General features: G+C 44.4%; 1 protein-coding gene across 2 annotated transcripts in view; it reads right to left on the reverse strand.

Annotated features, from left to right (window-relative positions):
• Positions 1–25,000, reverse strand: part of trim62.1 (tripartite motif containing 62, tandem duplicate 1) — a 44,554-nt gene that overhangs the window by 8,541 nt on the left and 11,013 nt on the right. The window contains exons 3-4 of one of the 2 annotated variants that reach the window (XM_020483035.2): positions 5,858–5,953; positions 917–1,173 (exon numbers count right to left, since the gene is read on the reverse strand). In XM_020483035.2, the coding sequence (XP_020338624.2) occupies positions 917–1,173; positions 5,858–5,953 (353 nt within the window). Of the gene's footprint in view, positions 1–847; positions 1,174–5,857; positions 5,954–25,000 lie in introns of both variants that reach the window. The other variant, XM_031824858.1, reaches the window with a different exon arrangement.

A 25,000-nucleotide genomic window follows, 5' to 3' on the forward strand; every position in this document is an offset into this window, starting at 1 on the left:
GTGAGTCTGTGAGAGTTACCCTGAGGAGAAAACACAACCTTGTCAAGTCTTTTCTCACATTTTCCACGGGTTTCTGCCAGTACTACACTTCCTGGAATCGTTGTGACTTCATGAGGAGGCAAACCTGTATATCAGTTCATTCTTCACTCATTCCTGTCAATGCCCACTGGACCGTTTGTTAGAAAGTAGTCTTTTTTTTTGCATTTCTTTTTTGTACTTTTTACCCCTTTTTCTCCCCAATTTTCGTGATATCTAATTGGTAGTTACAGTCTTGTCCCATCGCTGCAACTTCCGTACGGACTTGGGAGAGGCGAAGGTGGAGAGCCACGCGTCCTCTGAAACATGACCCTGCAAAGCCGCACTGCTTCTTGACACAACGCTCGCTTTAACCCGGAAGCCAGCCGCACCAATGTGTCAGATGCGCCCGGGCCCGCCACAAGGAGTCGCTAGAGCGTGATGGGACAAGGACATCCCATCCGGCCAAACCCTCCCCTAACCCGGACGATGCTGGGTCAATTATACGCCGTCTCATGGGTCTCCCGGTCGTGGTCGGCTACAATTAGAAAGCATTCTGACGCAACAACTTCCTCAGTCCACCTTATCAACCCCTTCTAAGATCTTAAATACTCTAACGCAATCCCTGAGCACCCTCTTTCCCCGATTTAAAATAATGAGTCTGGTATATCAATGAGTTGCTTAACTCTGCACTTTCTCTCCAAGCTATCACTATTAGTATCACTATCGGTATCCTGACGATGAGCAGAATGGGTTACATTCATTACATTCAGGGGATGGTCTTATGTCGGGAGGGGAGTATAACATAACCTCAGACAGCGTGCCATCTTACAAAAGTTTAGGACTGTGGCTTTTTGGAAGAAGAGCTGATCCAAGGTCAGTCAGACAGTAAGCAGAGCACCTCTCGGAGGTGAGGGCCACGCCCTCCAGGAAGTCGTGGCGTCCCGTCTCGTTGAGGCGCTCCTGCAGGATGCCGATGCCCTCCTTGACGTCACGCAGCTGCTGGCTGAAGCGCTGGATCTTGTGCTCGATGTCGGAGAGGGTGCGCGCCGTGTCCGTTTCCAGCTCCTCCAGCATGGCCTTCTGGCGCTCTCGCAGGAACCGCTGCAGGCGTTCAAATGCCTCGCCGATGGTCGCACGCAGGCCCTTGGCCGACGACTGGAATGAGAGCGAGAGAGGGATAAGAGAGAGATGAGAGGTTGGTTATTTAGGATTAATGTGCAGGTTGTGCTCCAAGCATTAAACACACCAATAACAAAATGTATTCTGCCTCTGTCACTCTTAGTTGGATGAAAGTCAGCCACCCCAGGGCTTAAAAAGCTTTTATCACCTAGCCTAACGATTATGTAAATGTGAACTCATTAATTGAAAAAAAAATCTGGCTACCAGTCAAAGGCAGGGCTTCTAAGGACATAAAATCCCCCTCTGCTGTTATAGATCATCCAACACTGATTAACTCAATACAAAATGTACTATCATAAGAACAGCCTATGCAGATCGAATTAGGAGTTAAATAGGGCAAAGCTCAGTGTAAGGTTGGGACAGTGGAAGTGTGCCGTTTTAATGGTGACACTGCTTGTGAGATGGAGAGCATTTTTTAAAGAGGCTGATGCTGTGGGGTCGACTGGGGACAGACTAGCTGTGTGTTCAAGGCAACATTTACAAGGCCTGCGAATAGTCAGATAAACGGATGCTATTATAGAAAGAGCAGGGCTGTTGATAAGGTGGAAAGGAGCAGAAGCTGAGGAGAGAGTTTGATTAATTTATTTATAGTGTAGCGGAAATGAATCACCTCCAATGCTAACAGCAGTAGCGGACTAGACAAAACAGAGGATCTATACGCTCAGTCCAGTAACAACTGGAGTGGGAGCAGCTTCTCACTCAGGGCTTCTGTCCGTCTCTACAGAGGAAACATTATCTTTGTCGAACATTCTATGCTCTGTTGTCGTTAGGGTTACAAAGCTCCCGGTAATTTACCAAAGTTACCGGCAACTTCAGTCATTTTGGGAATTAAATGAAAATCTACCGTTTTCTTTCTTCTTCCCCTTCACATTATACAACACACAACACAGGATCACATTAGAAATATTAGCCAATATAGTATTAATTTAGTTATATCTGTGTCCATATTGTCCATGAGTGTCTATTAGATAGGCTATTTTCTCTTAATGAAAAAACATTTAATCAACAATGGCATTTTTTTAAATTACCTCTGCAACTCATCCAACTATTGACTTTTTTCACAACTGTCACCAGTTTGACATATTCATTTTACTAAGTGTGTAAAAAAAAATGTGAATAAAAATACATATTTCATGCTGAAACACTCATTTTTCAGTCCGTTACTAATAATGTTCTGTGCTATGTATTATGTCATGTGGACCCCAGGAAGAGAAGCTGGCGCTTTTGCAGTGGCTGATGGGGATCCGAATAAACACCAAGTATTAAACCCCATTGGTATTCACTAAGTTGATGGTTTATAGGTGGATAATGTTTTGCAGTTGTTATTAAACATGTACTATAAAATTATTTCATACATTTTACGTGTGATACAGCCACACAGAGGGCAAGAGATAAGTACAGACACCTGTGATAATCTGAAGTACCAAAAAAGGCCACTAGATGTCTTGTGATAAATTACATGAAATCCTTGAGACATCAAAGTTCTGGTAGTTTACTGATAAACCAGTTCTAGAAGTCTCTGGGTCGTTCCACAAAAAGAGTGCCTTTTGTGTCCCTTTGATATTTTAAGTAGAAATTGTAAACCAATGTGGAATATAACCTGTTATATTAAATTAAGTGCCTTTTAATATAGACAAACTATATTCTGGCAATCCGATCAATTGAACATATGCGGTGGTACTTAATGAATATGTCGTCAGTTCGGTTGTCATCGGAGACATCCAATTGACGAAAAGCCGCATTTAACAAAATATGAAAATTCCCACAAGTGGTGTTTCCACCAAACGGACTTGTTGTGGATACAATTCAGTGCACACAAAAATGTACTTTTCCGCTTAAGCTTTCATGTACCAAAATAAAATCTAAAAGTTCAATGCGTTTACATCGCATTTTCAACTGGACTGAGACACAGAAACTGTTGCGTTAAATAGTAAACGTGCCTACTCTGGGTCGTTCGCTCTAGCCAACAGCTCGCAGATACACTGCGGGTAGGCTAGTCTACATGATGAGATTATTATGGTTAAATGTATTTTAATTTGTCAAAACGGAAGTCAAGCATCAATCACATCACCAGAATAAGACCCTTGATATTTATTGGAAAGGAGCATCAAGATCACTGGGCACTTTCACCATCCTGTGAAGTTCATCGTAACTTATTTAATCTGTAGCCTAATAAACTGCATGTTTCTCTGAGTCGTAGTGGGAGGACCACACACCATATCATCGCGAAACCCAAGTTGACTTCGATATGATGGTTTATTATATCAATATTTGCTCATAAAAAAAAGGTTTCCACCATCTCTCACATAATACATTTTACAGACACAAAAAGATCCCGATGTCGAACGATCAAATTCTGTCGACATTTATAAAATTGTACCGAAACGTACTGTTTCCATCACAGCTGTAGTGATTTAAAAATATATCTGGTATGACTATAATCACATAAAAACAGTGGCTGGAAATGTGGTAAATGTAAAGCCCTAGTTATTTTATTGTTTTGACAAAGTCACCTCTGAAGAATATTATATATTTAAAGTGACTAGTGATTCATCTTATCACATGAAATGTCTGTCCCTCATTTTAAGTTCAATCTTGTTACGTGAGCTGAACTCTTGTTTTAATATGGTAAAACAATTCTTTTTTTTTTACTCAAAAGAAACATTGAATAGTCAACATAGTGTAAAAGCAGATTCTACTCTTTTTGGCCATTTTCTGGTGTTTTGTGGTGGAAAACTGAGTGGGTCGAGCATAACACGTCAAACCTGTTACCAACAGGTAGACAGGCTAGAAATGTTTTAACAAGTTAATTATAAATATGTTTTTTTAAAGTTTGCATTCAATTGCTCCGCTCTGTTGCACACAACAAGCTTCCATTCCCCCTGTCAATAAAGGATTTATGGCTGATTTAAGATGAAATCGTCAACCCTGTTACAGTCAACCCTGTTACAGTCAACCCTGTTACAGTCAACCCTGTTACAGTCAACCCTGTTACAGTCAACCCTGTTACAGTCAACCCTGGTACTTTATTTGGCACGTAGTAGGCACTTACCAGTCGTTTTTTAATGCAACCTAGGGATGGGAAAACATGCATTTAATTTATGTTGAACATGTGCTCTTTATGACAGAATGTTCAAATTAAGCAAACTAAAACTACACTACCCAAAAGGTACTCAATTGGTGGAATGACCCCTCTACTCCTCTCCATCACAGGGGAGTACAGAAGAATAGGGGCAGTAGCATTATAATCTGGGTTTTATTACTACTGCCTGCGATCAATCAATCAGTCAATCTCCCTCCAGCAGCATGCCTGTTCCTCCTGTTCCAGTAGGAACCTGGAAGCAGGCAGATATTATCTCTGCGCTGCTGGGAGCTCTTAGCCTATTAAGATCATTTATCTCCAGTACAGATGGGACGTGTTAAGGTGGGCTGCTCTCCTCCACCTGGTGACAGAGAGAGGAGGACAGTACTGATGAGGCCTGTGCCAGGTCCCAGCAGGGTGTTATGGCTGTGGTAGGAGGAATATTTAAAGCCCATATTAAGCCTACAGGGAGAGGAGGCTGGGTCTCAGAGCAGCAGCATGTGCTTATCAGGCGAACCCCCACGGGGCCTGGGAATCAGACAACATCTGCTCTTCAGACGGGGGAGGGGACATCCCTAAACACATGGGCCCAGGGCTGGAACTAAACTAGAGCACCAGAACCAATATAAACCAATTAAGTGACAAACAGCAGTATTAGTGGACGTTTAAGTGTCACACCCAAAACAATGGTAATGGCAGCCTCACACCACCCTGCTCAAAGTTTCCGTTTCAGCACCATGTTGCCGGTGAGAGAGGGGCAGAGAGGATTATGGGTGTTTGAGGGTTTGATCCTACTAATCAATTTTCCTTTTGGTGTCGGTGTGAGGTCAAGCCCGAAAACTAAGAGAACAACAGAGCAATTCATTGTCATAAACCTAAATGCATCTGTGAGGCAAAGAGATCAATTTATGGCCCTCTTCCAGGCAACGCACGTCACCTCGGACAAATGGATGCAAACCTAATGAGATGGGCTGATTTATAATGGAGACCTGCAGCTGGCACTCAGTTGGAGTTGATGGCAGTGGAAGCAGGCAGGTTTGTCTCTCTGGAACAGAGCCAGGGTAAAGTAAAGTCTTGCACTGCAGAACTCAAGCAGACAGGACAGAACAGGAAGACAGGAGGGAGTTGGCTTGGCTGGCATGCCAGTGGACAGCCAGCATGTAAACAGCAGGAAGAACGATGGATCCCAAATGACAAATACCGCTGACGGCACAAACCCCATCTGTCAGAGAGCCCTCCCTCTCTGACCGATACAGCTCAAAGACGCTTAAGGGGGAGAGCTGAGCCAGAATGAAAAGAAGAGGAGAAGCTGTTGTATCGACTGGATGCGCTGGCTCCGCTGGTTAAAACAAGTTGTTGAGATTAAAGAGATGCTTAATGAACCAATTTGCTGTTTGGAGTCTCACTCTCAGCTGTGGGAGAGACTGAGGTAGAGAGAGACAGGACACACTGGTGCTTTACCTTGGTCTCATATAGGTCAAAAGGCTCTCTATACTGTAAGTGACTTTGGTCTAAGTGAATTTGTGTGCTTGGTGTGTGTTACCTCGGTCTCACGGAGTAGAGAAGTGTGTCTGTTACCTTGGTCTCAGTGAGTTGTCTCTGCAGTAGCTTCAAGGCCTCGGTGTGTCCCTTCTCACTGTCCTGCAGAGTGGCCAGCTGCTCCTTCATCTCCCTCTGCAACACAACAACAACAACAAATTAGCAACCACTGACTAGAGAAACACACATACAGCATTGTTCCTAGTTACTAATGAGGTGAATTACAGATTTACTGGAGCACAAATTTCATCAAGTTCCTCTGTTGGATCAAATTGGTGCATAACATTAGATTAAGTCCGTTGATTTGATGTTGACCAATTGTCCTGCAGCAGCATAGGGCACCATTCCTTTGCTACCACTTGCTATTGGGAAAAACGTCAAACTCTTAAGTTCAACTCAAGGTTCTCGTAAGACATCTACATCTGTTTCAGCCTCAGTGGGAGGTTCAGGTATCGCAGACACTTCCTCCTCCTAACGGCCTAAAAGCCTTTTATGACTTATTGATTAAGGAAGGCTGTATTATGATAACCTTCTGCGGTCCTGGAGGGGAGGCTGAGTCTGAGGAAAGGAGGTCGTCTCCAGACAGGTTTCTGTCAGACAGAAAGTGGGTCGTCTCCTCCAGGGCACTCCCTCCATGGCAGAACCAGGCAGTCTCTCTTTCTCCCTCTAATCCACCTCCAAGTTTCCTCAGGCAGAAGGAGGACACCAGGCAGTGGAACTGGAACTGCTGTCACCAACAGGTCCCCTGAGCCCAGCCCACCGCAGACACACAGTGAACAGAGTCCATTTATCAGACAGAGGCAGATCCTCATCGGACTGATGATGCTTAGGGCCAGGAGAGGAGCAGGACTTCAGGTGCAGGGCTTGAGAATGTGTTCAATGTCATGCTGCCTGTGAAGGTCATAGTTAATCTCTCCTGCAGTGCCAATAGTCCAGAGGGATAACAGAAGTCTAAAACGGGATTGACAGTAAAAGGACAGACTGGTTCATTACAACAGCTGTTATTTATTTGCTTCTGTGGAAAATACTCTGAGGAATATCAATGCAGTGTTGGAAAATTGCTTCCTGTTGACTATATCGAGTCAAATAGCCAAGCCAACAACACTCTTCAAATTCAGTTCTCTGCTCTTTGGCACAGAAACAGGCCAGGCAGCCGCTGCATGTAATTTGGTTTACGATGTGTTGACATAACAAGCCCATGTCCTTAATAAGCTACAAAATAAATGTGAAAACAGTGTAGTTTCTATACAGTTTTGAACAGAGCCTAATCAAGGACCTGAAATAAGAAAAACGATCTCCCAGTGCTGTGAACAGAGCCTCCTAGACAGGATGTGGCTTTACATTTTAATGTTAAGAGAACTGCAGCAGGATCAGCAGGTTCCATTTCTCTCAGGGCCAGCTCCAGCAGGTTCCATTTCTCTCAGGGCCAGCTCCAGCAGGTTCCATTTCTCTCAGGGCCAGCTCCAGCCTGCAGTAGGATCAGCAGGTTCCATTTCTCTCAGGGCCAGCTCCAGCCTGCAGTAGGATCAGCAGGTTCCATTTCTCTCAGGGCCAGCTCCAGCCTGCAGTAGGATCAGCAGGTTCCATTTCTCTCAGGGCCAGCTCCAGCCTGCAGTAGGATCAGCAGGTTCCATTTCTCTCAGGGCCAGCTCCAGCAGGTTCCATTTCTCTCAGGGCCAGCTCCAGCAGGTTCCATTTCTCTCAGGGCCAGCTCCAGCAGGTTCCATTTCTCTCAGGGCCAGCTCCAGCAGGTTCCATTTCTCTCAGGGCCAGCTCCAGCAGGTTCCATTTCTCTCAGGGCCAGCTCCAGCAGGTTCCATTTCTCTCAGGGCCAGCTCCAGCAGGTTCCATTTCTCTCAGGGCCAGCTCCAGCAGGTTCCATTTCTCTCAGGGCCAGCTCCAGCAGGTTCCATTTCTCTCAGGGCCAGCTCCAGCCTGCAGTAGGATCAGCAGGTTCCATTTCTCTCAGGGCTAGCTCCAGCAGGTCAGAGGGCACACTCCTCTCCCAGGCTGAAGACAAATCCTGAGAGAGAAGGAGTGCCGTTTATACAGGCCTCTCCACTTCCAGGGCCCTCGTTCTGTTGTCTGACAAGTTGGCTTTAATCCAGTGTAATTGGCATTGAACTTGTTCTGTGAGGTTGTAAGCCGATCAGTGTATAGGCCTATAGCATTGAAAAACTCAGAATCATCTTGATCCAAGATACTAACAGAGAGAGAGGCAACACTGTCTGATGCAGTTTGTAATCCAGTCTGTCGGTCTCCTCTATGGCAATAACCCTAGACCCCCCCCCCCCGTCCATCTCAGCAGGAGGACCAAACGTGACATTTCTCCCCGGATGCCGAATGGCAGGGAACATGGTCGCGGCTGGCTGGCAGGCCAATTATTAAAACACATTTCCTAAACACACACTGGGGCTTTATACATTTTCCCAAACATTCCTAACGGCAGGCCTTATTAAATACAGCAGAGCTTTGCTCAGGAGCTAAATAGGGTTATTGGCTTCCAACGGGCTCCCTGTACTGACGAAGACCAGGGAAAAAAACTGCCCCAGTCCTAGCATGAATAATGAGCTGCTCACAATGTCCTCTGGACAGACACACACACACACACACACACACACACACCTTACTTGGGATTTCATTGGATTCATGAGAGTAAAGCCAAGAAACTTCCACTAAAGTTGTGAAAGCCCACACAGAGGTAAACAGCATTGTGATTTAGGTCTAGTGAGCTTAAATTAAGACATGCATAGATTTAACTGCAAAAGGTTGTTCTGTACAGAATCATATCCACGTCTCTTTGACCTGCTAACCGTTACATATCCACAACCCAGCTCTTTTCAGGCAGCAGACGTGGCAACACACTGCTCTGAGCTGAGCAGAACGCACACTGCGACCAGTACAGGCGTCTACTTGAAGGGACCGGTTGTGTAAATCAGTGTGAACAGGAACACAAACCTGCCATCTCTACTCACAGACACACACCTATATTTACAGCCCTAGAATAGGTGAGTCACAGGGGCGAGGAGAAACTATGAGTCATGGGCCATCAGTGCAGATCTTCTGGGAAGGAGAGAGAGAACTTCTTGGCTGCTTTCACAGTGATGGGAGGGTTTACACACAGGAGGAGAGCAAGTAGTGATGGGGAACTCAACTGATACAGTTACATACACTATATAAAACACAAAGGTATGTGGACACCCCTTCAAATTAGTGGATTCAGCTAGTTCAGCCACACCCGTTGCTGACAAGTGTATAAAATCAAGCACACCGCCATGCGATCTCCATAGACAAACACTGGAAGTAGAATGGCCTTACTGAAGAGCTCAATGACTTTCAACGTGGCACCGTCATAGGATGGCACCTTTCCAAATGAAGTCAGTTTGTCAAATTTCTGCCCTGTTAGAACTGCTCCGGTCAACTGTAAGTGCTGTTATTGTGATGTAGAAATGTCTAGGAGCAACAGTGGCTCAGCCACGAAGTGCTAGGCCTCACAAGCTCACAGAATGGGTCCGCCAAGTGCTGAAGTGTGTAAAAATCATCTGTCCTTGGTTGCAACACACACTACCGAGTTCCAAACTGCCTCTGGAAGCAACTTCAGCATCATGAAATGGGTTTCCATGACCAAGCAGCCGCACACAAGCCTAAGATCACCATGCGCAAAGCCAAGTGTCGGCTGGAGTGGTGTAAAGCTCACCACCATTGAACTCTGGGAGTGATGAATCACACTTCACCATCTGACGGTCAAATCTGGGTTTGGCGGATGCCAGGAGAATGTTACCTGCCCCAATGCATAGTGCCAACTGTAAAGTTTGGTGGATGAGGAATAATGGTCTGGGGCGGTTTTTCATAGTTCGGGCTAGGCCCCTTGGTTCTAGTGAAGGGAAATCTTAATGCTATAGCATACAATGACATTCTAGATGATTCTGTGCTTCCAACTTTGTGACATCAGTTTGGGAAAGACCCTTTCCTGTTTCAGCATGACAATGTCCCTGTGCACAAAGCGAGGTCCATACAGAAATGGTTTGTCGAGATCGGTGTGTCAGAACTTGACTGGCCTGCACAGAGTCCTGACCTCAACCCCATCGAACACCTTTGGGATGAATTGGAACGCTGACTGCGAGCCAGGCCTAATATCCCAACATCAGTGCCAAATGCTGAATAGAAGCAAGTCCCTGCAGCAATAATCCAAGGTCTAGTGGAAAGAAGAGTGGAGGCTGTTATTGCAGCAAAGGGGGGGACCAACTCCATATTAATGCTCATGATTTTGGAATGAGATGTCCACGTACATTTGGTCATGTAGTGTATCAGGATATTATTTTTGACGATATATCGCAATATTCTTTGCACTAGTCCTTGTCCCTGCACCAAAACTCTAGTATTTTTCCTTTATAGCTTGTTCTCCGTCTCCTTTTTAAAATGTCGAGACCATTTGTTCCAAGTACTTTTCAAAACTTGTTTTCTCATGGCTCTTGTCCCTCTGCAGCATACATGGTGAGCAATATGTATGGAAGACTGAATGGCAATATATAGAAATCACAATACATATAGTATCGGGCACCTGAGTATCGTGATAATATCGTATCGTGAGGTCCCTGGCAATTCCCAGCCCCAACAGCAAGTGTGTCAGACTGAAAAGTATTGATTTCTACACCTAGGGAGGGGATTAAGGAATCAATAACCTATATAGGAAATGGAACAGAGTGAATCTGGTGTCTCACACACCTTTGGACATGTTGCCACAATCCAAGTGACATAGCAATGTACATTTTTTTGCACTGATTTTAGGATAACAACCCTGACTTGACGCCATGTGCAGAGGCTCAAGATTGATTGTTTCAACTGTCGTTTTGATCAGTTTAGGTCGTAATACGCAGGTAGTTTGAGTCAGTTGTTGGGAAAAGAGGCTGTTTATCATTGACACAGCTGTCTGCACCGTCTGGCAACTCTCTGCTGAAACAACATGTCATCCTGTTCTACCACCCAGATCTATTCTTCAGCCCTCTGCCAACAAGACAGGTCCCACCGCCCCCCACCTTGCCCTTCCATATTCCTGCCAGGGTCCCGCTCTGTGATCATTAACATACAGCTCTACGAGGCTATTTGCATGAATTAAGGAGATGCAGCGCCATGAGATTTCAATTTATAATATGTACTGTACATTAACTTTTCAATTGCCACTAACTAGCCAGTAAGCTATAGAGTACTACAGTAGGAGTCATGATGCCAATCAAACCTAGCGGTCAAAACAGGTTAATGGTTCCAATCGTTTTTTTAGAAACACTTCAAATATGGCCTGCGTTTTGTGTAGGCTTACCCTGGGGTGTGACGTTCTGATAACCGTGTAAATCATTCTAGGACAAAGGCGACTTTAATTCTTGTCAATGGAACCCCGTAACAGCATTCCTGGAAGCCTCACTCACTAATATCTATAAAACTCTGCTGCCCTTAACACTGTAGCCCTGCCACCATGTTATGTTCCCATAACGTTGTGCGTCCCTTCATTAACAGGAGTCCATTTCTGAGAGAGGGACCTCTTGGTAGTGTTTCTTGTAGTTGGAGATGGGCTAGATGTGGAGCAGGCTGGGAGCATTCATCATTTACATGACTTGCCCTACATTCTAACCACTGGAGAATGCCAGCATCACCACCTTCTCTCTTTTCCTTTGAACTCTCCGTAGCCACACAAGGAGCTAGACCCACTTTGGTCTAATTGGACAAGGTGTGTGTACGTGCCCGATGTTGTTCAGCAAGCTAAATTATGTTGGGCTCCATTGCCGTTAGTGGGCATATCATTCTGTAGCGAGAGCTGGGCAGTGAGCCGGTCACAGCAGCCACTAAATGACTCCTCAGACAGGTCAGCCAGACCGGTTCTCTCGCCAATCTCCCATCTGACTGCTAGAAATGATCAGACCACTGGGTCCTCCATCTCCTCTGAGGGGAGAGTCAGATACGGAGGAGGAGGAAGGGCCATGTCTGTCTCTGTGTGTGATACTGTCGCCATCGCTGTCTGTGCATCTCAGCCTGGCCTAGTCACAGTCATACACAATGACAGACAGGGCTGTCTGTCTATCAAAGCCAGTAGGTTACATGGGGTGGATGTTGCCTGCAGCCCCAGTTTGCCCAGTCAGCTGGCTGCTGTAGCCTGTATGCTGCTGCTGTTCTGTTTAGACTGCAGGGACTTCCCTGGAGAGGCTGTGAGTGGAAAATGAGGGGCTGGGATTTTAGGCACAGCTTGAGCACATTTGGATGTTCCCAAAAAACACTGTGGCCTGACACAGTATGTTGGTGAGTGTTTTTGATTAGATTTTCACTGACTGCTTACCCCAGAGGCAGAGTGAGTGTATTGGCAGCAACCAGACAATTGGCAACCAGACTGTTGGCAATGTTTGGCGTGGGGGCAGGCAGCACAACTGTTGACTGACCTCAGATTTACCATTTTTAATAGCTACTTACAAATCATGAATAAAAACACTTCATATATTTTTATGATTTGGCCCATTCTCTTGCACTGTAGCTAGCCCGTCTTAATCATTTCTAAGAATAATGAGTTAGGAATGAAGAAATCCAGAAAGTATTTCCCTCCCTTATACGTCATGGAAATACCTCTCTGCCAGAACATATTCATGGGTTTGACTGATTGTGAAACTGATAGTCTGTAATGGTCTCCTCTTCACATCTTCAGTCAGCTACTCTGTCAGGGACTTGAGGGTGCGTCTTTTCTCTATCATTCTATTGGGAGCAGAGAAAGGTCATGCTCTGTGAAGGCATGGCAACCCCAGCCTGCTAGCTAGCTTGTCGGGTGGCTCTTGCGTCATTGGTCCCATGTTGTCTCGGCCAAATCAGCTGACTAGAATGGGCCTGGTGTGTAGAGTCTTCACTTACCCGGAAGCACGGTATACCAAAACTTTAGGAACTTTTTCGATACTAGGACCTGATAACCGGTTCGGTAGTAGAATGTGTGTTACTTTCGGTACTTATGTAAAATGTGTCTCACGTCGTCTACTAATTGAGAGAGGCTCAAGTCCGTCTATCAGCGCAGCCGATGTACCCTTACAGCGCGAGAGTACCATGCCTGCTCCACTTCCTCAGTGCTAGTCCTAGCCTGTCCCACTGCACACCACTAGCGCCACGAGAGATTCTGGGTTTGAGTCCAGGGTCTGTCGCAGCCGGCTGCGCACAATTGGCCCAGCATCGTCTGGGTTAGGGGAGGGTTTGGCCGGCAGGGTTGTCCTTGTCCATCCACGCACTAGCGACTCTTGTGGCGGGCCAGGCGCAGTGAACGCTGACACAGTCGCCAGGTGTGCGGTGTTTCCTCTGGCACATTGGTGCGGCTGGCTTCCGGGTTAAGTGGGCATTGTGTCGTGAAGCAGTGCGGCTTGGTTGGGTTGCGTTTCGGAGGAAGCACGGCTCTCGACCTTCGCCTCTCACGAGTCCGTACGGCAGTTGCAGCGATGAGACAAGACTAACTACCAATTGGATACCACGAAATTGGGGAAGAAAAAGGGGTAAAAAATACATTTAAAAATATATATATATTCTTTACCAAAGTCCAGGTGAGTGTATAATTGTTTCAATAATGCATACATGAAAAAAATCTACAATTCCAAATGTGATGCTGTTGAACTCAAAATATCTGTCTGGATCAAGCGGCATTCTGACGCCGCCCCCCGGTATCGTGATGGTGTGGAGTATCGTGATACTAAACCTGTTATTAGTATCGAGGTCAAAATGGTATGTTGACAACACTACTACATACCGTGTCTGGGAACGAATGTTCTGTACAGCAGCAGACAAGACGCCACCGACTATATTAATTTTCACAAAGTCTGCTGCCTCAGTTTGTGTGATGGTAATTTGCATATACTCCAGAATGTTCGGAAAAGTGACCAGATGAATTGCAATTAATTGCAATGTCCCTCTTTGCCATGCAAATGAACTGAATGCCCAAAAACATTTCCACTGCATCTCAGCCCTGCCACAAAAGGACCAGCTGACATCATTTCAGTGATTCTCTCGTTAACACAGGTGTGAGTGTTGACGAGGACAAGGCTGAAGATCACGCCGTCATGCTGATTGAGTTCGAAAAACAGACTAAAAGCTTCAAAAAGGAGGGTGATGCTTGGAATCATTGTTCTTCCTTTGTTAACCATGGGTACCTGCAAGGAAAGACGTGCCATCATCATTGCTTTGCACAAAGAGGGCTTCACAGGCAAGGATATTGCTGCCAGTAAGATTGCACCTAAATCAACCATTTATCAGATCATCAACAACTTCAAGGAGAGCAGTTCAATTGTGGTGAAGAAGGATTCAGGGCGTCCACGAAAGTCCAGCAAGCTCCAGGACCGTCTCCTAAAGTTGATTCAGCTGCGGGATCGGGTAACCATCAGTAAAAAGCTCAGGAATGTCGGCAGGCAGGTGTGAGTGCATCTGCACGCACAGTGAGGCGATGATTTTGAGGATGGCCTGGTGTCAAGAAGGGCAGCAAAAAAGCCAGTTCTCTCCAGGAAAAACATCAGGGACAGACTGATATTCTGCAAAAGGTACAGGGATCGGACTGCTGAGGACTGGGGTGAAGTCATTTTCTCTGATGAATCCCCTTTCTGATTGGTTGGGGGCATCCGGAAAAAAGCTTGTCCGGAGAAGACAAGGTGAACGCTACCATCAGTTCTGTGTCATGCCAACAGTAAAGCATCCTGAGACCATTCATGTGTGGGGTTGCTTCTCAGCCAAGGGAGTGGGCTCACTCACAACACAGCCATGAATAAAGAATTAGAGGTCGAAATTGTGATTTTTCAACGCCGATACCGATTATTGGAGGACCAAAAAAGCCGATGCCGATTAATCTGCCATTTTATTTTAGTTGTAATAATGACATAAAAAATATATAAATATATAAATATAAAACATCAATAAAATCAATTTAGCCTCAAATAAATAATGAAACATGTTCAATTTGGTTTAAATACTGCAAAAACAAAGTGTTGGAGAAGAAAGTAAAAGTGCAATATGTGCCATGTAAGAAAGCTAAGTTCCTTGCTCAGAACATGAGAACATATGAAAGTTGGTGGTTCCTTTTAACATGAGACTTCAATATTCCAAGGTAAGAGATTTTAGGTTGTAGTTAATATAGTATTTATAGGACTCTCTCTCTCTCTCTCTCTCTCTATACCATTTGTATTTCATATACCTTTGACTATTGGATGTTCTTATAGGCACTATAGTATTGCCAGTGTAACAGTATAGCTTCCGTCCCCCTCCTCGCCCTACCTGGGCTCGAACCAGGAACACATTGACAACAGCCACACTCGAAGCATCGTTACCCATCGCTCCACAAAACCCACGGCCCTTGCTGCACAAGGGGAATAACTACTCCAAATCTAAACGCGAGTGACGTTTGCAACAGTATTAGCGCACACCCAGCTAACTAGCTTGCCATTTCACATTGGTTACACCAACCATTAGGCTGATAGGCTTGAAGTCATTAACAGCGCTGTGCTTGCGAAGAGCTGCTTGCAAAATGCACGAAAGTGCTGTTTGAATGAATGATTACGGGCCTGCTGCTGCTCAGTCAGACTGCTCTATCAAATCAGACTTAATTATAACATAATAACACACAGAAATACGAGCCTTTGGTCATTAATATGATCGAATCTGGAAGCTATCATTTAGAAAACAAAACGTTTATTATTTCAGTGAAATACGGAACCGTTCGGTATTTTATCTAACGGGTGGCATCCCTAAGTCTAAATATTCTTGTTACATTGCACAACCTTCAATGTGTCATAATTACGTAAAATTCTGGCAAATTAGTTCGCAATGAGCCAGGCAGCCCAAACTGTTGCATATACCCTGACTCTGCGTGCAATGAACGCAAGAGAAATGACACAATTTCACCTGGTTAATATTGCCTGCTAAACTGGATTAGTAGTTATAACTAGTGATTATGATTGACTGTTTTTTATAAGATAAGTTTAATGCTAGCTAGCAATTTACGTTGGCTTCTACTGCATTTGTGTAACAGGCAGGTTACTCGTGGAGTGCAATGGTTAGAGCATTGGACTAGTTAACTGTGCGGTTGCAAGATTGAAACCCCTGAGCTGACAAGTTGAAAATCTGTCATTCTGCCCCTGAACAAGGCAGTTAACCCACAGTTCCTAGGCAGTCATTGAAAATAAGAATGTGTTCTTAACTGACTTGCCTAGTTAAATAAAAAAGGTATTTAATTTAAAATATATATATTTAAATAATCGGAAATCGGCGCCCAAAAATACAGATTTCCGATTGTTATGAAAACTTGAAATCGGCCCTAATTAATCGGTCGACCTCTATAAAGAATGGTACCAACACATCCCGAGAGTAACTTCTCCCAACCATCCAGGAACAGTTTGGTGACGAACAATGCATTTTCCAGCATGATGGAGCACCTAACTAAGTGGCTTGGGGAACAAAATATTGATATTTTGGGTCCATGGCCAGGAAACTCCCCAGACCTTAATCCCATTGAGAACTTGTGGTCAATCCTCAAGAGGCGGGTGGGAAAACAAAACCCCACAAATTCTGACAAACTCCAAGCATTGATTATGCAAGAATGGGTCAACAGTCAGGATGTGGCCCAGAAGTTAATTGACAGCATGCCAGGGCGGATTGCAGAGGTCTTGAAAAAGAAGGGTCAACACTGCAAATAGACTCTTTGCATCAACTTCATGTAATTGTCAATAAAAGCCTTTGACACTTATGAAATGCTTGTAATTATGCTTCAGTATTCCATAGTCTAAAGACACTGAAGCAGCAAACTTTGTGAAAATTAATATTTGTTTCATTCAAAACTTTTGGCCACGACTATAGATATGGTTAAAGTGACTATGCATATATGATGAACAGAGAGTAGCAGTAGCGTAAAAGAGGGGTTGGCGGGTGGTGAGTGGGACACAATGCAGATAGCCCGGTTAGCCAATGTGCGGGAACACTGGTTGGTCGGCCCGATTGAGGTAGAATGTATAGCTAAAGTGACTATGCATATATGATAAACAGAGAGTAGCAGCAGCGTAAAAAGAGGGGTTGGGAGGGGGGGGCACACAACGCAAATAGTTTGGGTAGCCATTTGATAACCTTTTCAGGAGTCGTGGCTTAGGGGTAAAAACTGTTGAGAAGCCTTTTTGTCCTAGACAAAAAGTCCTAATTCTGTAATGTATTGATTGTTGCTGAATCTGGCCAGGTCTCCCTTGAAAAATACTCTGTGTCTCAATGGGCTTTTCCTGGATAAATAAAGGTTAAATCAAAAAAATTGCTTTGTATTTTGTACATTACATAATAACTGAAATGCATTAGTGGCGCTCATAAATCAGCGTTCCAATTATTTCCAGAGACAGGCTCATTAGTAGTAGTGACTCAGCTCTATATTTGTGTTGTGTTCCACCCACCCACACACAAAAACAATTTTACCAAACAAAACGCATGGATGAAGAGGACAAGCTTAGGTTTTCAAGAAAGCGCCACTGCTATTTCAGATGGGATGTTGTAAGGAATATAGCATCCTGAGCCTCAGAGCTCCTTGACCGGGGGGGGGGGGGGGGGGGGGTTTATGACCAAAACCAAATATAACCATGTCTTCATAAAAACCAAAAAGAAGCTTCTTAGGATTAGGCAAACGCTTTGATAGTCAGCATGTTGTTCATTTAAAACCAAGTATCCATTATGTGTAAGAGCCACAAATCTCCACGGAGAACATCCTGTCATCACACGCTACATGCAGACAGACTACAGAGTTCACAAACACTGGTTTAGCTCCTACATCTTGGCCCTGGACGCAGCTGCATACCGTCGTCTCTCTGTAGCTAGCTGGCTTTACTATTTTACTGCTTGCCAGCGTTTCTACTTCATGTAAACCCATTAAAAAAGTGTGTGTGTCGACTTGTGCACACACACACACACACACACAAAACAAACAAACATTACATTTGTCCTCACAGTCTCAGAGTATCCAGGCCAGTCCAGATTTACTCTGTAGCTACCAGTCCATCGATTCACTTTCCATCTAGTCAATAAATACAGGGGTAAAACAGGCCAAACCACAATGCTGAATGTTTGGCCAAAGGGAAGCCCTGACTTTAGCTTGAAATGTACACTGATAGAAAAACAGGTCAAAGTCATCACTGGCTGGGCAGAGACTCTGCAGTAGTGTAGTGGCCCCTCTGCTGCATGGACAGGGACCTCTCCATCTGAGAGCAATCTGGCCTGGGGGTGCAGAGTGGAGTTGAACGCAATGAAGACAATGGGGAGAGATGAAAGGACAGTGTCACTGCAGTGATTATTCCCATACAGTGCCCAGACCAAACCAGAACCAATAACAACACACCGTCTTCTATGGGAGAAACTTGGGTCTAGTTTAAGAACAACCAGTCTAGCATACACACTCCGCTTCCTCCATCGCCTCTCCATCCAGAGCTGCTTTCATATTCATCTTGGCCTCACACCTCGTTAATAATCCAGCGAGGAATTGAAGGAACTGTAGGGCTCCCTGTGTGTTCACTAGACACCATATTCTCATTACAAGTCCAGGGTTGGTAATAGGCAGAGATAAGAGGATACGGAGGATTTCCCTGGTGCACCTGCAAACCTGCCGATCCCTCGCTCATTCCACTGCATCTGGACTGAGGGGTAAAAGACACCAGAGTCACTGAGTACACAGCGGTAGTCTTCCATAATAGGACATGTAACCAGCTAGGCTACTCCACGGCAGGCAACAGCACAATACTAACGTCACCATGCAAGCTTCTCCCCACCCTACACTCCTGGAGCACCATTAGAGTGGATGGGTTGGGGTGCGAGGCTGTAGAGCAGTAATGAGGACTCCTATCAAGAGCACGTCTAATTAAATCATCTGGAGCTAATCACGGACACAGGGAATTACAGGAGATAATGGCCCAGACTAGCCCTGAACAATGGCCTGTAATCTGGGCTGCTAAATCCCAGACTAATCAGGGACGCACAGCTCAGAGCCTCAGGGCTGGGCAGGGGTTCTGCGGCTGTCCGACCACACACACACACACACACACACACAATGCAGCTCAATACTAATTACATTGTGGAAATGCTTACCACTCAGGCTGCACTAAAGAGAACTAAAGGAGGGCTATGTATAGGCAACCACGGCCTTCCTAGTAGCCCACTAGACTAGCATTTAATATCAACTCTGTACTCAAGATTATGGGGTTGTCGCAAATGATCAAATAATCTCCATGTAAAACAGATTTCCTTGCGGATGTGGACAGCAACATTGTGTTAGGAAGAGCTGATTTCCCTGCAGAATTACACCGACTGGTGTACATGCAGGGCTGAGGATAAGACCCTAAGCTGTCAAAGTTAGGAGACAGCACTTCCCCTTTCATAGCGAGGCAGACATGACCTGCAAATCCTCCTCCTGCTCCTCTCCTGCACACATACCACTCCCCAGGCAGTCTGGCAGCTAGCTAAACAAAAGGTTAAATGTAAAAATAAAATAAAAACAAGGGCCTACGGGGACAGGGTGGGAGCAGCATGGTCTGACTACATGGCTATATAAACATCATTACACATAACTGAAACTAAGGTATTCCACTGCATCAACTAGGTTAATTGGCAGAAATTAGCTTATATGAACCTAATTTCATTGGCCTATTTCTTCCTGCGTTCTTAGACATTTTACAGCTTATTGTAAAAGAGGGAGTGAGTTGGGCTGTAATAAAAACAGATGCGGGGACCTAAGAAAGCACACGAGAGAAGAAGAAACAAACAGCCAACCAGTTAACAAACAGCCAACACTGGTGAGGGCTCAAGACTCCAAATCGGGAACACTGGAGGGACCCAATGCAAATCTCCAACTAAGTAAATTAGGGATGCACGATATCAGCAACAACAACAAAAGCACAGCGGAATTGGCCGATATAAGCTAAAAATGGCAATATTAGCATTGGCTCGATGTCTAGTTTAACGCCGATGTGCAAAACCGATGTGAAAGTTGACATGCATACCTATATAACGTAGCTTTATGACATAATGACGCCACGAAGAATACAGCGCTGCACGTGCAACACAGCATTCCTAACCTGGCTCACAATGTCTGCTGTGTGGATCCATTTTGACGTTTCAAAGGAAGATAACAGAAAGGCCATATGCAACGTTTGTGCTGCTATTATTTCCTGAGGGGAGAAAGTGAAATCTTTCAAAACAACAAACCTAATTACTCATTTGAACGTGCATCACCCCCAGATGTTCAGCAACTACTCAGAACAAAAGCAGGAAAAAAAAACACTTCCAACAACTAAACGAGTTCAAGTCCAGCAGTCATTTGAAAGAGTAAGAACATTTCAGCGAGACAACTCAAAGGCCAAATCCATGAATGAATTCCAGATAATGGAATTCAATGCCCTAAACAAGCAACCGTTCTCTGTCGTGGATGATGTTGGCTTTCGCCGACTGGTCGAGCCCCGGTACACACTACCAAGTAGGCGCTATTTTTCAGATGTTGCCCTACCGGAGTTACACAGTATTGATGAAACGCACATCCATGAGCTACCTGCTATGGGTGTCACAGCTATTCGCTTCACGACTGACATTTGGACCAGCGACGTCAGCCCCATGGGCATGCGGAGTCTGACAGCACGGTGGGTCGACGAGGATTTCGTACTGAGGAAAGATGTATTGCATGTTCAAGAATGTGCAGGTTTCCATTCCGCTGCTGCCATTTCAATGGCATTTGAGACGTTTGAAACATAAACACACTCCGAGCTCCATTCGAACAACTGACTGGAGAAATAAGCTCATCAACTGCATCTGCAGCAGACGTGACACCCTCTGTCATGGCAGTGAAACACCTGCTCAACAAAACTTCCAAAACAGACTGTGGGGTTAAAACTGGCAAAAGTACTCTACTAGAGACTGTGAACAAGCGATTCGGTGGCATTCTCTCTGAGCCTCTAATGTGTCGCCACCATGCTCAATGCTAGGTACAAGGACCGCTACTTTGATGCAGACAAGAAACAGGGTTTACGTGAAATGTTGTTAGAGACACAGCAGGACAAGATGGAAACAGACACAGTGCACACAGAGGAAGAGGCCACGGACAGACAGCTGAAACGTCACTGCTCGACATGTATGATGAAATCCTGGTTGAGACTGAAACGACTGAACAAATTAACAATGAAACAGCACAGTAAGTAAGTGAAAGAAAAAGGTTTTGATTATGTTTAACTGGTAATGGGGACTTACAGTACGTAAATGTCAAGAAAATACCTTTTTGGTCAGTTGTGTGTGTCTATTTAACTGTACTAGAAATCTTTGATTTTAGCTCTTTTTTTAAAGCTATCTGTTATTGATATCAGTTTTTGGGAAGGAAAATATCAGATATAGGTATCGGCCAAAAATGTCATATCGGTGCATCCCTACAGTTAATGCAAAACCCCAAAAATCTACATATAATCTCAACACCTCAATTCAGTACCACTGTGTTATAAAAAGACAAATATGTAGTGAGATGGAGAGTGGGAGGAGGTGGATGAGCTAGTCATAGTCGGACGCGGGAAGTCTAGTTTAATGCACAACAGATGAAGCAACATTCAACTCGTCCACTGGGGTTCCGCTAGCGGAATGATTTGAAAGCCAATGAAATTGTGCCAAATACAAACCAACAGAAATCTCATAAATCAAATTTCTCAAACATACAAGTATTATGCACCATTTTGAAGATAACATTCTCGTTAATCCAGCCAGTGTCTGATTTCAAAAATGATTTACAGTGAAAGCTCCACAAACGATTATGTTAGGTCACCACCAACTCACAGAAAAACCCTGCCATTTTTCCAGCCAAAGAGAGGAGTCACAAAAAGCACAAATAGAGAAAATTAAATCACTAACCTTTGAAGATCTTCATCAGATGACACTCATAGGACTTCATGTTACACACAATACATGTATGTATTGTTCAATAAAGTGCATATTTATATCCCAAAATCTCATTTCACATTGGCGTGTTATGTTCAGTATTTCCAAAACATGCAGTGATTTTGCAGAGCCACATCAATTCACAGAAATACTCATTATAAATGTTGATGAAAATGCAAGTGTTATGCATGGAACTTTAGATACACTTCTCCTTAATGCAACCGCTGTGTCAGATTTTTTTTTTCACTTACGGAAAAAGCATCATTTGAGTACGGCGCACAAAGCCCAAACCAGCCAACAGAAATATCCGCCATGTTGCGCAGTTAACATTAGTCAGAAATAGCATTATAAATATTCACTTACCTTTGATGATCTTCATCAGAATGCACTCCCAGGAATCCCAGTTCCACAATAAATGTTTGATTTGTTTGATAAAGTTCAGAATTTATGTCCATACACCTCCTTTTGTTAGGGCGTTTGGTAAACAAATCGAAACACGCATGCAACTTCCAGCAGAAAGGTAGGACGAAAATTCCAAAAAGTTATATTACTGGTCATAGAAACTATGTATATAATCAATCTTTAGGATGTTTTTATCATAAATGTTCAATAATGTTCCAACCGGAGAATTCCATTGTCTGTAGAAAAGCAATGGAACGAGTTACCTCTCATATGAATGCGCGTGACTGAGATCGAGGCTGCTGCCAGACCGCTGACTCATTCCCCTCTCATTCAGCCCCCCTTCACAGTAGAAGCCTAAAGATGGTTGACATCTAGTGGAAGCCTTAGGAAGTGCAAAATAACCCACTGTGAATTCGATAGGAGCTGAGTTCAAAAACTACAAACCTCAGATTTCCCACTACCTGTTTGGATTTTTTCTCAAGTTTTTGCCTGCCATATGAGTTCTGTTATATTCACAGACATCATTCAAACAGTTTTAGAAAATGCAGAGTGTTTTCTATCCAATACTGAGGACTGAGTATGAGGCAGTTTGCTCTGGGCACGCTTTTCATCCAAAAGTGAAAATGCTACCCCCCTATCCCAAAGTTAATTGACTTGTTGTATGATTAGTCTGCTGGCATGGTCATCTGACATTGCAAAAGGTTAATAACACTTGCACTTTCTAGGTGGGTTTACACAAACCTCTTGTAGAAACTCCCCATCTCACTTTGGGAGCCCTCAGCAGAGCTTCACTAAGCAAGCAGCTTCAGTGGTAGCAGCAGTAACAAGGGAAATAGGCTAGAAGCTAATACATCTATCCCTGGATGAGGATGTTACGTTTGTATGCATCCTCTCTTAAAAATGCTCAACTGTTAATGGTGGGCTACAACGTGTCAAGGGGAAATGTATCATTATTTAATTAATTACTCAAATTGATTTGGCCAAGTGCAACTGCACTGTCTGTTCAGTGCGCTCTCTTCTTAGCAGCAGTGCCTCTGTTCTGTTTGGCAGCTGCACGAGTGGGAGGGAGATGTGCCTCGTGGTTTACCAGATCTTTTTTCAGCAGTTTTCTGGAAGATCGCTCCGCGACCCACACGCTGCAGCGCTGTCGTTCAGCAGCAGATGATCCGCTCTCAGCCACTGAAGTGTCATTCCCACCCCACTCGGCATCACTCACCGCTGTCATCGAATTGACTCAAGCTAGCCACAAGTTCTGAGTGAGCTCAATCGTAATGAAATGCAAATAAAGCGGTGAGTTTTGTGCGGGGAAGCGCTTAGTAATGAGTTTCTCAAAATGAACAAATTAAAACACGTGCTGACTAATCATCCCCAGCATGACGGTAAACCCGGGGAGTTCTTTCAGAACAGGGCAGAATGCTTCAGGAAACAGGAAAATTCAACAATGGAAGAGTAAGTCAGCTAGCAAGGCATTGTCGTCATTTTAGAATAGGTGATGATGATGATATTGTAAGCAGAAGTAAGAGAGTACTCGCTCTCATCGTAGTTGATGCGAGATCCCCCGTTCAAACAATCCCCTTGTACAACAGCTAATAGCTAGCAAACGTTAACGTTCACCAAAGCAAGCAAGCTAGCTACGGAGTGCAACCCTAAGTAACAGTACAGATTAAGTGAGTGGGTGTTAACAAGCATGGTTTGGCAGGTCATATTTCGGTGAAAAATGATGTATTGTATTTTAACAGCAACAGTTCCAACCTATACTTTTTTCAACAATAATTCCTACAGCAAGATGTACAGTAGGCCTGATCATTTTCATCTGTATTGTTACTTAGGGTTGCACTATCAAAAACTGGGCCTGTGTGTTTGTTTCCTGTTAGACATCGGTGTGATCAATCAGTTTATTCCCGTTTAGAATGAAAACGTATTGTATTTAACAGCAACAGTTCCAACCAAGACAGATATGTAAGAGTGTTTTTAATGGGGAACAATAAAACATGAATCTATTTATATGGGTGTTTCATTGTTATTTGTTTTTGTCTATATTGCATTTGTTTTAGGCAGAAGGGGCAATGAAATGTACCCTTATTTACATATAGTTGCATGTTTTCATAAGCTTGGATCCCAGGAAAACACAGAATTTCTCATTTGGGTCTAATAGGATATGACCGTTCTGCCTTTCGCATGGCCCTGTTTTACGCATGAACGCAACCGCGCTCCCTCTCTGCGATGCCACCCTGACTGACCGCCAATTCACTCAAACTCATTTGCTAGTGAGCTAGAAGAAAAACCTGTCTGCCTCTGGGAACCACCTTTCTCAGAAGAATGATATAAAACGAGCTATGTAATAAAGAGCATATGGCGGGAATTAGGAGGAAAAATAAGGACGGGATAGAGGGAGCGAGAAAGAGAAAGAGAGAGTGCTGGAGCGGACTGGGGCAGGACACAGGAGAATTGGTAGCCATGGGTGCCCTTGAAATTGCCTGACTCATTACTGCAGCAATGGGACTGTGTGTGGAAAGGGAGCTCAGAAAGAGCCGACACAGTGAGAGAGACAGAGAGAGCCCTGGTTAACCCCTGGAGGGACACTTCAAAGGCCCACATGCTCCTCTCTTTCCACTGCTTCAAATACCACACAGTGGAGCAGATAAGAGAAAAAATGGCAACACATCGTCATGCTTAACCTCCGTGTTCTGGACCAGATAAGGATGAAATGATAACTGGGGATATGGCAGGTCTAACGGAGAGTGGAATACAGGAGTTCCCTTTAACTGAGAGATCTTGCTGGAGGTTGAGCTCTATGGTACACCCACAGACACTCCCAGGATAGAAAACCACGGAGACATTGGAGACTTTGGTAAAGCA

This window comes from Oncorhynchus kisutch, linkage group LG5 (genome assembly GCF_002021735.2).
Source record: "Oncorhynchus kisutch isolate 150728-3 linkage group LG5, Okis_V2, whole genome shotgun sequence".
Taxonomy (NCBI): Eukaryota; Metazoa; Chordata; class Actinopteri; order Salmoniformes; family Salmonidae; genus Oncorhynchus; species Oncorhynchus kisutch.